The sequence below is a fragment of the Dermacentor albipictus genome, chromosome 10 (assembly GCF_038994185.2).
Source record: "Dermacentor albipictus isolate Rhodes 1998 colony chromosome 10, USDA_Dalb.pri_finalv2, whole genome shotgun sequence".
Classification (NCBI taxonomy): Eukaryota; Metazoa; Arthropoda; class Arachnida; order Ixodida; family Ixodidae; genus Dermacentor; species Dermacentor albipictus.
In genome coordinates, this window is record NC_091830.1 from 29,795,301 (window position 1) to 29,808,715 (window position 13,415).

Consider the following 13,415-nt stretch of genomic DNA (forward strand, 5'->3'; position numbering starts at 1 on the left):
TGCATCTCTTTTATCATCAAGAAAGGATGTCTTATGCCAGAGAACAACGGCGCTCTAGTCTGCTTTACCCAACCAAGGGCCGATTGAAGGTGGTATCAAGCTTGCTCGGACGTGTGGCTGGGGCGGCAAGGGAGGGTGCGGTTCAAGACCCTCGATCACTTGATATTGCATTCCTCAACCCATACTGCACGTTAAGTTGCAACTGTGGCGGTTTCTAACGAGTGGGGGCAAATACAATGGCGTGATAGTTATTGCTCGGGCATGCAAAATCTATTTGATTGTTTACAGAGGGCCACCTTTTAGGACGAAGTAAAGGGGGTCAGTGCTCGTTCTGTGTGGTGCTTGTTTGCGAGGCAGGAAACAGGTGATCTGTTGGAAAGGGCCAAGGTCTGCAACTGGAAAGAACAAGGAGTCTCTTCGAAACCGTTCCTTTCACCTTCACTTGCACAGAGAGCCGTCCTCGCCGAACTGACGCGTACTGCCTTTTTTCCAGTGACTCTGGTTGAACTGTGCATTGCATTGATCGTGAGGAAAGGCTTGAAAGAAAAAGAGCATGGGTGTGCTCTTTCCATGCCCTCTGCCTGGTTGCTTCGGCACAATATGCGATACTGAACCAGTGCAGTGCACAAAAAAAAATTGGGTGCACATGTTCCTTGTAAATGTTAACCCCCCAACTTTCTAATCAGGTGCGTTGCAACACCGTTTTGTCAGGTAAAATCGTTAGTAAAACAGGTAACTGACCAACATAAAAAGAAATCTTATTGTTTCGAGATGGGTATACAGATTCCTCGTTTGTGAAGGGTTATCGGATTATGGACGAGGTCCCTAAACAGTTTCGGTTTTTTACAGTCGTCGGCAACCTGTTGTCCTAATGATACCTCGTCCTGTTTCCCAATGCCGTCTACACCAGTTTGTCGTTTGTTGCAAGGGATGTCCCAGGTCTTCTGCTAGGTGGGGCTTATTCTTGGTCAGGCTCCAGATGAGTCTCTGCACACCCTAATGACTCTTGGTGATGCTTCGTTTTTCAGTGTGGTCCACAGGCTCAATCTGTGGCCATATGTATCTTTGTACAAAAATACTAGAGGATTGTGGCACTAGGATCATTCAGCTATCATTGGAATGATGGCTAGTACACGTGGATTTGTCTAATCCTTGTGCTTGAAGCTTCAGACACTCTAGTGTCGTGATTTGTATTAAGCTCTACTCTTTTTAACTTTCTAAGCACTTGTTCTTTTCTAAACTCTACAAGGTGGTCATAGTCCTGGTGCACGCACGCAATTTTGTTGTCACCTGTGCGACGCAGTGTTTGAAACCAGGATGGAGTTCAGGCGAATCCTTGTGTTGCTCATAGTTTCCATGTTCTCCGAACAGCCACACTTGCATCTGTCGCATACAGTCGCACCCGTTTGCAATTGGCTCGATAGTTCCACGAAAAGTTGTCGTATCATAAGTTGGTTATATGTGAACTCTCCCATCAAAATGCCTGAAAATTAACACTATAGCCGGCTTCGGCAGTTATGCTTTGATGCCACTTTGGTTTGAAAATGGGTTTTTTGTTCCTGGCACATTTGCAAGTCTAACCGCAAGTTCCCATTAAAAAAATTCATCTAAAGAACAAAATAGAGCGTCGTAGCTCCTTCTAAATGGTGCCCTGCCTCTTTTGTTCACCTGTCGTCGACTACAAGCACCTCTGCTGCCACTTCTTCCTTTAAGGGCTTGTGATATACAGTATATTACTATCGGATTCAGCATACGATAGCGAAGTGTTCTAGTTGGCTGGAAGCGACAAATACTGCGGCATGCCGGCATGTGGCAAAACCCTTGCTGTTACGACTGCAGCATTGGACAAGCGTGCCAAGCAACGCTTGAACTGCTGTTGGTTCGTATTCGTCAAAATTGTCCAAATAGCATGCATAACTTGCTGTTCATGGTATCGCACAGAGAACTGCACTTTTGTGGGTGGTGCGCCGCCGTGCACAGAGTTCGGTTGCACTTCTGTGCTTCAGAACTTTGTGTGCACTCTGCTTGTACGACGACCAGGTTTGAAGTGTTCTTTGCAGCACTGTGGCATTTTCGCGGATGTTCAGTATCTCTGGATGCAGTTTAAATTGGGAGGGATGGAAAGTTGTAAATGCCGTGAAATGTGGTTGTTATAACCCACAGATTGTCGCACCTGGGAATACAAGTGGGCTTGACTGTACCGACACCAGAATTCTCTAGCGATTCCCGCAGAAAACTTTGTTCAAATGAGAAGGTGACAGGTTGCCACACTCTGCTTGCTGTTTCTTGTTCACAGCTGCTGGGAGAGGTGGGAAGCTTCTTCGCACGCTACTGCCCAATCACCCAGGACATCTCCATCATTGCCAGGCGTCACTACCATGCCTTTGAGTACCCTGTGTGAGTAGTTGCTGCAGCTCTGCTGTATGAAGCAGTGGTTTAGTGGTCGTTCGCACGTTCCGTTCAGGGCATTCAGTGCATGCCACTTACAAGCAGGAATAATTTGTTGAAAGGTGGACATTATCTTTTCTTTCTTTCCGTAGCTAAAGTGTTTGTGATGAATTCAGTTTTATATTAAACCATTGTTTGTCTTCTGCACTGATCTTAAGTGTATTGAGTCGTGCCTTGACTGTTTCAACTTGCTCATGATCGACGGTCGAACCACATTGTAACGCATGACAAAAGCAGCAAGTCACTAGACTTGCTGCTTTTGCTGCTGGACAGACATACCCATCGGAAAAATGTTGCAGAGTTAAACAGGCTTGCCAAACAATGTCTTTTTATTTTTTAATAGCCTCCCTATTTGAAAACGCATGAGTTGGCCCCGAAAACCGTCGGCCTTTGCAGCAATGACCTTGCGGAGCAATGCCGATCGTGATGTGATGCGCATTTCCAGCTTTTGTCCGTCGCGCAGATTGGCCTTGCCAAGCTGGTAACCCACAGAAATGACTTGCTGTAAAGATGGAGACTCCCTCCTTTCCCTGGAAGAAAACTAAAAAGCAAAACTTCTTAGGTAATAGATTGCCATTAAGCACAGTATGACCTACTATTAAACTGAAAGCTTCATAGGTATTTCGGACAACTTTGCTGTTTCTTCTGCTTTGGAGGCATAAAGAGCTTGATTCTTTACGACTGAAATTCTATCAATAAAATTCTTTTTCCAAACCTCCATATACGAACCGATTTATCAATGCTGGCATGTCAACTTAGTGTTGCCTTTAACAGGAGTAGAATGTATACTGTAGTAGTACATCCCGACTCCTAGGTACCCAAGTTACTGATGGCTAGCTACATTCTTGTTACATAATGTGAGTAGCCTCTTGGGCATTTGAAGCACCATGTTTATTGCACAAAATTTATAAGCATAAGTCTCCGTTCCAAAGCTAAATATAGAATCTAATATCAGAAAATTAGATTTCGAATCCAATCATGAAAAAAATCATTGTTTATTTGCACACTCCTAATATAACAAAGTAAATACATTTATGAAGCTTTATATACTTGTATAACTAATCGCCGTGTTATGACACACTAGATAAGGGCATTGTGCTGTTGTCCTTGTCTGGTTTGTCCTATCATGGTTATTAGTTACAGCTAATCGGTACCGGCTAACACCAACTAGCCCACTTTCTCGCTGTACTCGATGCTTTATTTCACTGAGTACTCTGCTGCTCATGTCGAAACCAAGCACAAAACTTGCGCTACCCAAAGCAGGGGCGCTGCTGCAAACGCATTGGAATGCTATGTGCTTTGACTCGTGCCCATAGAGCTGACAGCACGAGCTATGTATGTTTTGCGACACCCATGGACTGGGTGTAGGCAGCGCTCACGGTAGCACGTCAGCGATCTTCTAGTCTTCACACTAGTCTTCAGCGACACACTTGTAGTGGATGCTGTTCCTGATGTATGCCTGTTAAGAGTTCGCATGAATCTGCTAATTCCCTTTTCTCCCCCCCTTTTCTTAAATTATTGCAGGCTGTCGGTCCAGATTATCGCCGGTCGCCGCATAATCCGGTTCCACCTGGACCTCCCGATCGACATAGACACGTACCCGAACACTGTGATCGTGCCATCAATGCGTCCGTACTCGGACGAGGATGACGTGATCTCGTGAGTGTTGCGAACTTTTCTTAAACCTTTCCTGGTTCAAACTTTATAACTGAATCAAAAATTGTTTTGGGCATCTGAATAATGAAAGACGAGCTAGAATGAAAAAAACAATTCCATTGCATTTTTGGCAACATATAAAAGGTTTTTAGTTTTGTCAACAACTCGGGATGTTCGAGACAGCATGTGGCGTTTCGTGGTCTTCAGTTATAATGATGGTAAAGGGACTGACAACTGGCCAGAACGTGTTGTGGGACGTTGATGGAAAATGAAATGACCATGCTTTATAGTGATAAAAATTTAAATTTGCAAAAGAAGTCTCAAACCAGAAGTGGCGAGACCTGGTGGTGAAATCTGGGTACTTTGGATGTATTCTACGAGATCACTGTAGTTAAGTTGACCGTTAAGTACATCAAAATTATTGCTTAAAATTGCAGTTGGTGCATGATTACGCTCGCACATTCTACACTTTGGAAATAAAAAATGCACGCGTGGCTATGGCAACACGCTGAACTCTGTATCACGTGTAAAGGCGTCGTTTCGTTTTCGATGTAATTGGTTTTGTCTTGACTGCTTAAATACGAAAGCAGTTGGAGAGTAAAACACGTAGCTATTATTGCAGATATCATTTAACAATTTGGGAACACGTGCATTGCAGGAACGTCGGCTTCATAAACAGAACTATACTGTATTCCAGCACGGCCACACTTGTCTGCCTCCCACTAATGCAGGCACATGATCACTATTGCACTTGCCTCTCGCCATTTTCAGCATGCTTCTAATGAAAGACTACATCCTCACTGCAGATCTAAAAGTTCTGATAAAAAAATGTTTCCACGGCATTTTCCACGTTAGTGCAGTTCATGATTAAACACTCTGACCAGTAAGATTTTTATTGCACTAAAAAAAATGGGTACCATGGAAATTCGTTGTCAGTCCCTTTACCTATGATGAAGCCCGTATGTACACTGTTTTGAAATGTGCCACTAATTTGCAGCTAAAAATTCTCTAGAAGCTTGAGTCAAGACCAACTATTTCACATAGTCTGCACGCTAATTGCTTTGTATACTGTTATAAAGCTTTTCTTTCTACTTGCAAAATAGTAAACTTGGCATTTCATTTTCTTCATAAATTATGTGCACATTTTCTGATTCGATGTGCAATTCTAGTCCGAGGCGTCAAACGATTGATTGCATCTATACGGGAAATTTAAACTACTAGCAATTTTGTTCCAATTGGCATAGCAGTTTCTCAAAATCGGGGCTTCTGTATCTCTTGCATAATTGGGTAATCTCAGTGGGCCTCAATAAGAGTCTTTCTCTTCACACTAATTTACATAAAGCGTTCTATTGGGTACAGTCTAGCCTCATTACATTGAAGTCCCATGCGACACAAAAATACCTTCATTATTTCTTGCTAATACCGGCATTTAAGTTTACTTTGTTGTATCAGACAGGCTCGCATAATGAACTCTCCATGAATGCGTCAAATTTTCACGGCCTTCTTCCAAGACTCTCGACACTCCATTGGAAGAAAAACAAGGTGGTAGAATGGTGCTTTGTGCATTTTCAGCGATAGTTGCAGGACGCATCCCTGCATATTTATTGTCGTTAGGATTCGGCAGTTTCTGTTTAAAAGGAATGGTATTGCAGGCTTCATGTGTACTTTACTTACTGGCTGCTTGCATTATGTATGGAAGCTGGCAGGCGGCACGTCAAGCGTCCCGTCAAACCTGGTGCTGCCTTCAACAAAGTGTTCGTTTGTAGCAGTGTGCATGGCACATCGACGTGAAACGAAGGCACGCATTGAGTAATGCAGAGAGCGAGATTCACCTGAAGCATGTCTACTGCTCTTCCTCAACCACCACTTGACATAACTGGCAAACAATGTGTCTCTGTCCACAAACGTGTTTGCAATATCCAAGCTGTGCTGTATTTTGCTCATTGCTTTAGCCCTGCACTGTTTTCAACTTCCTCAAATCTGCAGGACGGAGAAGCTACGCCGGATTACTGCACGCGTCAAACCTGGGCCCAAGTACTTGATTCGACTGGTTAAAGAGATCGAGAAGTTCTTGGGGGTATAATTGTCAAGTCGTCGACCAGGCTTGCAAGCTGGTTTGGAGTTTGTAAATGTAGCGTCTTGGTGGCTGTGGCTTTCAGCTGTCTTACAAAACTGGCAGGAAGCGCAGGCTGTAGCTCTGTGCAATTCTTGCATGCTATTTATTGTCACACCCGTATAATATTTGAAAGTCCTGCGTGGTTGCTTTCTTTTTAGTTTTTTGTACAGAATGAGTGTTTTATTGTAAAGTTTTAATCTTCCCCTGCGAAATTTGCATTCACCATGTGCATATTTGCAGTAGTGTAAAACAGGTGTATTTTATCGTGTTTGTGCTGTCTTTTTAATTTCCTCACTCATGCTTTTTACCTCAAATACAATGCAATTAACCCTAATTGGACGTATTATGCAACGGAATCTGCACATTCGCGGCTGGTTATTATGTGATTGGCCAATTACTGAACACAATCTGGTCACCATAGGAACCAATGCCACATGTTGTTTCAGTAACAGCAGTCTTCAGAAAATACAGAGCTTCCGACAAATAATGATCATTCATTATCATTACAAAACTTGACTGCTGTGTTCTTCGACAGCTTCATAATTTTTTACTCGGCTTCATATGTATATACATCATTTTTAAACATTTATCGAGAAGTGCAACTATGCAGGGTTCTTCTGTGTATGAACTATTCTGAAGATGCCACGAACACTGCTGTTGTTCTTTTGTACAACTCTTGCCATTTACTACATTCATATATTTGAATACCTATATGGGAACTATTTGCATGAGTTTTAATTGATAAAGTGCGGATTGTGTGCCACAATCTAATCTGTATCATTAAGAGCTGTACAGTATTCAATAAAGTTACATTCTTGTATGTAGCATACTATTTGGTTTTGTTCCTTCTCGATTTTTGTTGACACATTCTCTGTATTTAGATGCACAAAGGGGGAGCCCTGAAGCACATTTCTTTAAAGCCCCAAAAACTCCTTGAAAAGAGCGATACATCCCAGGTATAACTGTAAAGTCTTGTTAATTTGGATTTCTCTGGACAGAAAAATGTCCAAATTAAACGATCGGCTAATTATCGATGCCATCAAGAAAACAAATGCACGCGCTTTTATTCAGTGCAGGAATCGGCGAATCGTGTTTATATTTTTCACCCGAGCAGTGCAAACGCTGCAGTTCTCGTGAACGATTAGTGTAGCCGCGGCTCACGTCTTCCTCCGAGACATGCTTTTCGTTATCGTGCGCACATTCTGATGATTTTTTCCGTCGGTGTGTTGGTCAACGGATTGTCCGTCCGTTGCGGTGTAGCCGGTGCTCTTCATTGTCCACAGCTTTGCACAGAGTTAAAATGAAACTACTGTTCGCCGTAACCGCTGCGAATGAAACCGCCACTCCAGAATCCGTTGAATCCGAATGAATGTGGACAGCGTCCACATTCATGGCGGCTCTTTCGCTTGGTGCTGTGCTCGCCTTTCTCTTTCGTGGTGCCGGATTGAAATGCTCCGTCGAAGCCGAGAGGGTCGTTGCTGCCAATCGCCATATTTAAATCGGTCTGGAAGATTTCGGTGACGAAACGTCTGAAATAGCAGCGCTGTGCATGCAAATGTCCAGCCTGCCCAATGAGCTGCGTCAGATTTTTTTAAAGACAGACTTTTAAGCGAGCTGAAAGAAAAAGGAAATGTTTGTGCGTAGCAAGCTTCTCTGAAAATTGCAAGCACTTGTTCGCGGGGTTGCTCTACTGCAACAGGTACGATACTTCCCTGTTTTTGACCTTAATAGGACAACTCTGCACTGCAGCTTGTGTTGCAGTAATCGCATAACGCATCCCACACTAAGTGGGCAGTAACCTCTGTCATGCTTTCGGAAGCTAAATACGGATATTTTGCACTGAGAGAACGAGGCTAAAAACGAAGGTTACCTGGTCAGTGTCTCTTGGGATAAAAACATGATTTCTGTCTGTGACTTGGGGTGCACCTTTCTCTTTATGGTTAGATGATTCGTCTGATAAGGCAGTCTGTGGCTGTTGACTGGTGCTTGTTCATGCTTGTGGTACGCAGTGTTAAGGTGGGGCTTGGGAATGCGTCGGACACCTGCCGCCTGTAGAAATTGTCCAACCTGGTGGAAACTTGGGCAGTGAAAAAGAACCAGTAGGACCGAGAAGAGTTTCTTCCAATAGGTTTCCAAAATATATTGATGGTTTTGTTTCGGCAAAGTCGGTTGTAGTATTACTGTAAGCACACAACTTGGAAATGAATCGAACCGGTTGTAATGGAATTTAGCTGTGTGCACAGTTTTGGGAAAACAAACTAGCGTGCTGTGTGCGGGTCGAATGCTCCAAAGCTGTAACGAACGCCACTTGCAGTTGCTTCTAAATTTCTGGCGAGTAAATGAACTGACAACTCCCCGTACTGGATGAGAAAACGGCATCTTCTGCTTGCGCCGCTAAATTAAAGCATGTTATGAAAACGATATGTCGCCTCGTGGCATAACATCAACTTCAGACCATCCGAGGTAGTTATCATTCCTGCTACCATGCCTGCTGACAAAAGTACATTTGCGAGAATATTCCTGCTGCTTAGAGCATTCATTGCACTATTTCTGGGGCAATAAACTATAAAACAAAACCAAGCGAAGCTTAAGTGTACATTTCTATAATTTATCGGAGTGCCTGCCTAGACAAAGTACACTCCGAAATTTGAAACACCAGCAAGATATTAAAAATAATAAAAAAAAGCCCCATGATAGGACATCGTCTTTTGCTTGAAGCATAAACCTGGATTGGCTGTTTCTTGGCCCGGATGCCAGGTGCCAAGCATTTACTTCGACTCGTGAGATTTGGTGACCTTGCGGTTCTGAAGGCACGCACAGTCGAAACGAAACTATTTGTTGCAGCCGCTACGGATGAAACTGCGGTCACTATCCGCACTATCATGCGGATAGGTGGCCGAGGTGGCAATGTGTGTGGCGGTAAACGCAACTGATGTGCGTGGCGGTAAACGCAAGAATAAAGGCTTTAAAGGCACAAATAGGGGCGAGGCATTCAGGCATTGATGACAATAGTGATGCGAACTCCACTGCTTTGCTTCGATTGGAAGCTGGCGCTGTTTCTGCTTTTTTGCGTCGCTCATTTGCGGCACTTGCCAAGCTCCGAGAGTTCACCGATTTGCGGCCAAATGCATCTGAATTAACGAGAGTTTGATTGCTTCCAATAATGCATATGCCTGCCGGGACGACAGGACGAGTTCCAATTATCCGATTTTCCCAATTGACGAGGTTTTACTGTATTACCGAAACATATTTTTTTCTGAAAAGACGTAGTACGAGGGTAAATATGTTAAGCATGTTATTTACCTTTTGCTTTCAACGTCCTTCATTATGAAGTTCTCAATGCTCCGCCTTGCAGCGAGAAGATTACGCTATGCATTAATGCTATGCAGCTAAACGCAAGTGCATGCCAGGGCTGGAGCATTTGGACCAGCTTTGTCCTGCATGGATTGTAGGAAAATCCATGTTGCACACTTGGTAGCGCTCAATGTGAAGCATGTCGAGCCAGGCGCGGCCACAAGTGAACACATACCGACGTGCATCCCTCGTAGATGCTGTCATTCCTCGCAAGGGGCGGCAGGTATGGCACACGTGCGGTCTGGGCTTAAGTTTCGCACATTTCAAAGCTAGTTGAGAGTTCCAGACTAATTGAATTGGCGAGACCCAACCGCCATGACACCGATAAGCAGTGGCCAAAGTTTGCTTCCTACGTGGGCAGGTGTGGCCGAGCGTAAGCAGACTATTAGTTGGCTCGCATTTAATTGATGTCGGCTATTGGCCAATAGCAGCTGTGTAGGGGGAACCCGCTATGACTAAATGTGGCAGCCCCGAAATGGGCTTCTCTTGAGTGTGTGAGAAAAAGGTGACCTTACGCTCCACTTGTAAGCCCCATGTGCTGCACTCGAGCGTGAATTTTGGCTGAGATGTTCACAGCAGCGTGTGCCATCTGCGGGATGTTTTTTCACTGAGCTCAGTGGGTGGTTCAGGACATCTTTAACATAAAGACCTTTGAACAGGGAAACCAAAGCTAAATACTATACATCGCTGTGCAACTAATGGACTAAACGGAATGAAATTCCTTGCACTTATTTTATGTCCTTGCAACTCGTGCAAGCTAATTCTTGATTTAAAAGGAAGCTTTAGCTCAGGAGCTCTTATCTAAATACGTAAATTTTTTGACGGCAACCACTGCAGAGATTTTGACGAGGGTTGTTCAATAAAGAAGTTAAAATCTAGCAAGTGTAGGAAGCAATCTTTTTTTTACTTAATGCGTCAATTCTTTAAAAAAAAAATTCAAAATTGGCGTATCATGTTTACAGCTCTAACTCTGCAATAAAAAAAAAGAAAAGGAAAGATGGAATATTACAACTCTGTAAACTGCACCTAGTAAGGCATCTAAAGCAGAACAAAACTGATGTATTATACGCTGCTCTGCAATATGCCACTAATGTAGGAATAGGACTTTTGCAAATCTACACTATTGGAACAGTTTCATGTATGCTGTAATTTCACATTTCGCATATGTCCACTTGAGACGCTCTGTTCTTGGTCCAAAGTTGCAAATCTGTAAGCTTCGTGTGTCTTTTTTCCCTTGCTTTTAAAGGGTATTGACAAAAAAATTCAAACTCGAAATAACCGGTGGATTCTATTGCTGCAAGCTCATAGGTATCATCTGTAAAGTAGCAATAGCAAATGCAGCTATGAATACATTTTAATTTAATCTTGAATTTCATGTGAGCGACAAATTGGAAATTGCAGCAACTATCGAAGCCATCAGCGTGGGTTCCGTTTGTAAACGTTATGTCACAAGTTTTGGCGATTGATTTTGGGGACATGTGACTTCATTGGCTTGTCTTCCACCGACCGCACCGGTAGCCATAATACGAGTAAACTTCTTACCTTTTCACGGATTACTAAGTTACCGTCGCCGTGGCTGGCAGTAGCAGAGCTAGTAACTACACACTGTGACAATTTGTCCAGCAACAAAGCGTTCGAATTTTTTGTTGCGTCGTTACTATTGCTGAAAGGAATTACCATGAATGTACGGTACGATAATTATATCACTACCAACAAATTATACCAGTAGTTAAGCAGAATATGCAAGTTGCAGGATTCGTTCTGCATGCTCTCTGGTTAGACACTGCGTCATCAGATGCCGCTACCAGCATTCCTGATGTACACCTTTCCGGCTACCCAGTAAACCACAAACTGCAGGGAGTTTTCAGACGCACTAAAACTCTAATGCTAGAATCGTACTGCATAGCTCCCTTCTGTCCAACGAATCATTATGACGGCGAAAGAGTGCACAGGTTTTCCACCGAACTAGCAGACAAAATGGGCGCATAGATGGTGTGGCACACGGTCTGCCAGCATGCGTCACAGGTCTATGCGCTCACATGATCGCTGAACATGCGCTGTTTACAAACAACCTCTTGTGTCAACCTCTAATCTGAGCAGAGCACTGCTCCGACCACTGATCAAGTGCAACAAGGAATGACATTGGAACAGAATCGTTACATTATCTCTGCGCAAGTTTTAGTTGTAATCTATAAACTGTTAGAAAGAGCATTAAATCTGTGAGGGGACTAACTAGCACACCACATAGGCCAACTCCTATGTGCCCTCTGGTGAAAGCAGGGTGAAGCATGCAAGTACCAAAATGTTTACACACCAAATATCTGCTTAAGTGATGCATGAAATGTGCCCCAATACTTCTATATATTCCCGTCAGTTGCTTCACAGCCTTGCCGTGTGTGACCCCTTTCTCGCCACGATCATCGGTGGAAAAATAAGGGACCTGAGGCGCTGAAGGAATGTTTTCTTCGGCTTAAGGGTCGCATGCGCTGTCACACCACAGATGGACAGAGTTTAAGCAAGAATATCGACCTCTGAGATTGCGTATGAGTGCTCCGCATCTTCAGTGACCAAGACACGCTGGCCATGGCATTACCTGCTCGGTTAAAGCCCTTTGACCTTAAATGTAGTCACACTCGATCCATGCCACTGTTTCCCTACACCTTCACCTCACCGCTGCTTCATATTCCCACCCACTTCACCTCCTGCAAGCTTGTTAGCTGCAGCATAAGAAACTACTCTGCCAGCTGACTGAGGCGCCAAGTACACTTCATAGTTTTTCCCTTCCAGTGACTGACATGCTTCACTGCACAACTCCCCAGTCTCTTGAGGTTTGGCTTTCCTGCAAGGCACATGCACGACACAAGCCACTAATTAACCCAAGCTGCCCACGTTGTCCGGTGGGCATCTTGGCCTCTGGTAACGCAACACACACATCAAAAGTGCTCGCGGCGCATCTCGCCGCGGCTGTGTAACTACCAACATAGCTCCCATTATCACACATGTATTGTGTGTATAAGCTGTAGGCAAGAACACGAACTTCGCACCAAGATGAACATATAGCAGACTCGAATGCTCCCAAAACTGGTAAGACCCGCAACCAAGGAATTCCACATGCAGCATCAGTTGCTTTTGGTGGAGCCAAAACACCGCTGACTTAAGTCTGCAGAAGTGGAGACTTGTGTGAGGCCCACTCCAATTTTTCAGTTCAGTGACATCAAAAGCAGAAACGTTTATTAGTCAACTGTTCAATCTATTTCAACTAAATTGGCTTCGTTTGAGAGAAAAGAGCCAAACTTATTCACAACAACAGGAAGGGCGCTCCTGACAAAGTTGGGTTGGGAAATAGAAAAACCCCAAAGTAGTAGGGCAATAATACCGGACCTGCTAAGGAAGAAACTACGCATACAACCTGTCTCCCGCAATATGGACCCCTATCTCCATACCAGCAGGCGACAGGCTAGGGCAGAATTCTACGAAAGAACGATGGGGCAGAGAGACAACACAGTCTACACAGATGCTTCCCTCTATCCAAAAGAACACAGGAAACACGCAGTAGCGGTAGTAGCTAATAATCAAAGCAAACTAATCACGAGTCTCACGGCAGCGGTATCAGACATATCCGAAGCAGAGGAAATAGCTGTCGCTCTGGCAGCAGAGGAAGGATATACAGGATAGGAAAATCCCTCAACATCCTAACAGACTCACAAGAGGCGTGCCGAAACTATATCAGGGGTAGAATAAGCAGCACCGCACTCAAGATCCTTAGTAGAGCACCGCTCTATGAAGGACAACCTACACACAACATAATCTGGATACCAAGCCACGCAGGGATTCAGGGCAA

The 13,415-nt window shown here is 44.0% G+C and overlaps 1 protein-coding gene across 2 annotated transcripts in view; it reads left to right on the plus strand.

The window, feature by feature from the left end:
- The window catches only part of LOC139050685 (uncharacterized), a 36,945-nt gene extending 30,139 nt beyond the window's left edge, over positions 1-6,806 (plus strand). For both annotated transcript variants that reach the window (XM_070527290.1, XM_070527291.1), the window contains 3 exons: positions 2,297-2,397; positions 3,973-4,107; positions 6,091-6,806. In XM_070527290.1, the coding sequence (XP_070383391.1) occupies positions 2,297-2,397; positions 3,973-4,107; positions 6,091-6,187 (333 nt within the window). In that variant the 3' untranslated portion in view covers positions 6,188-6,806. The remainder of the gene's footprint in view (positions 1-2,296; positions 2,398-3,972; positions 4,108-6,090) is intronic.
- The last annotated feature ends 6,609 nt before the right edge of the window (positions 6,807-13,415 follow it).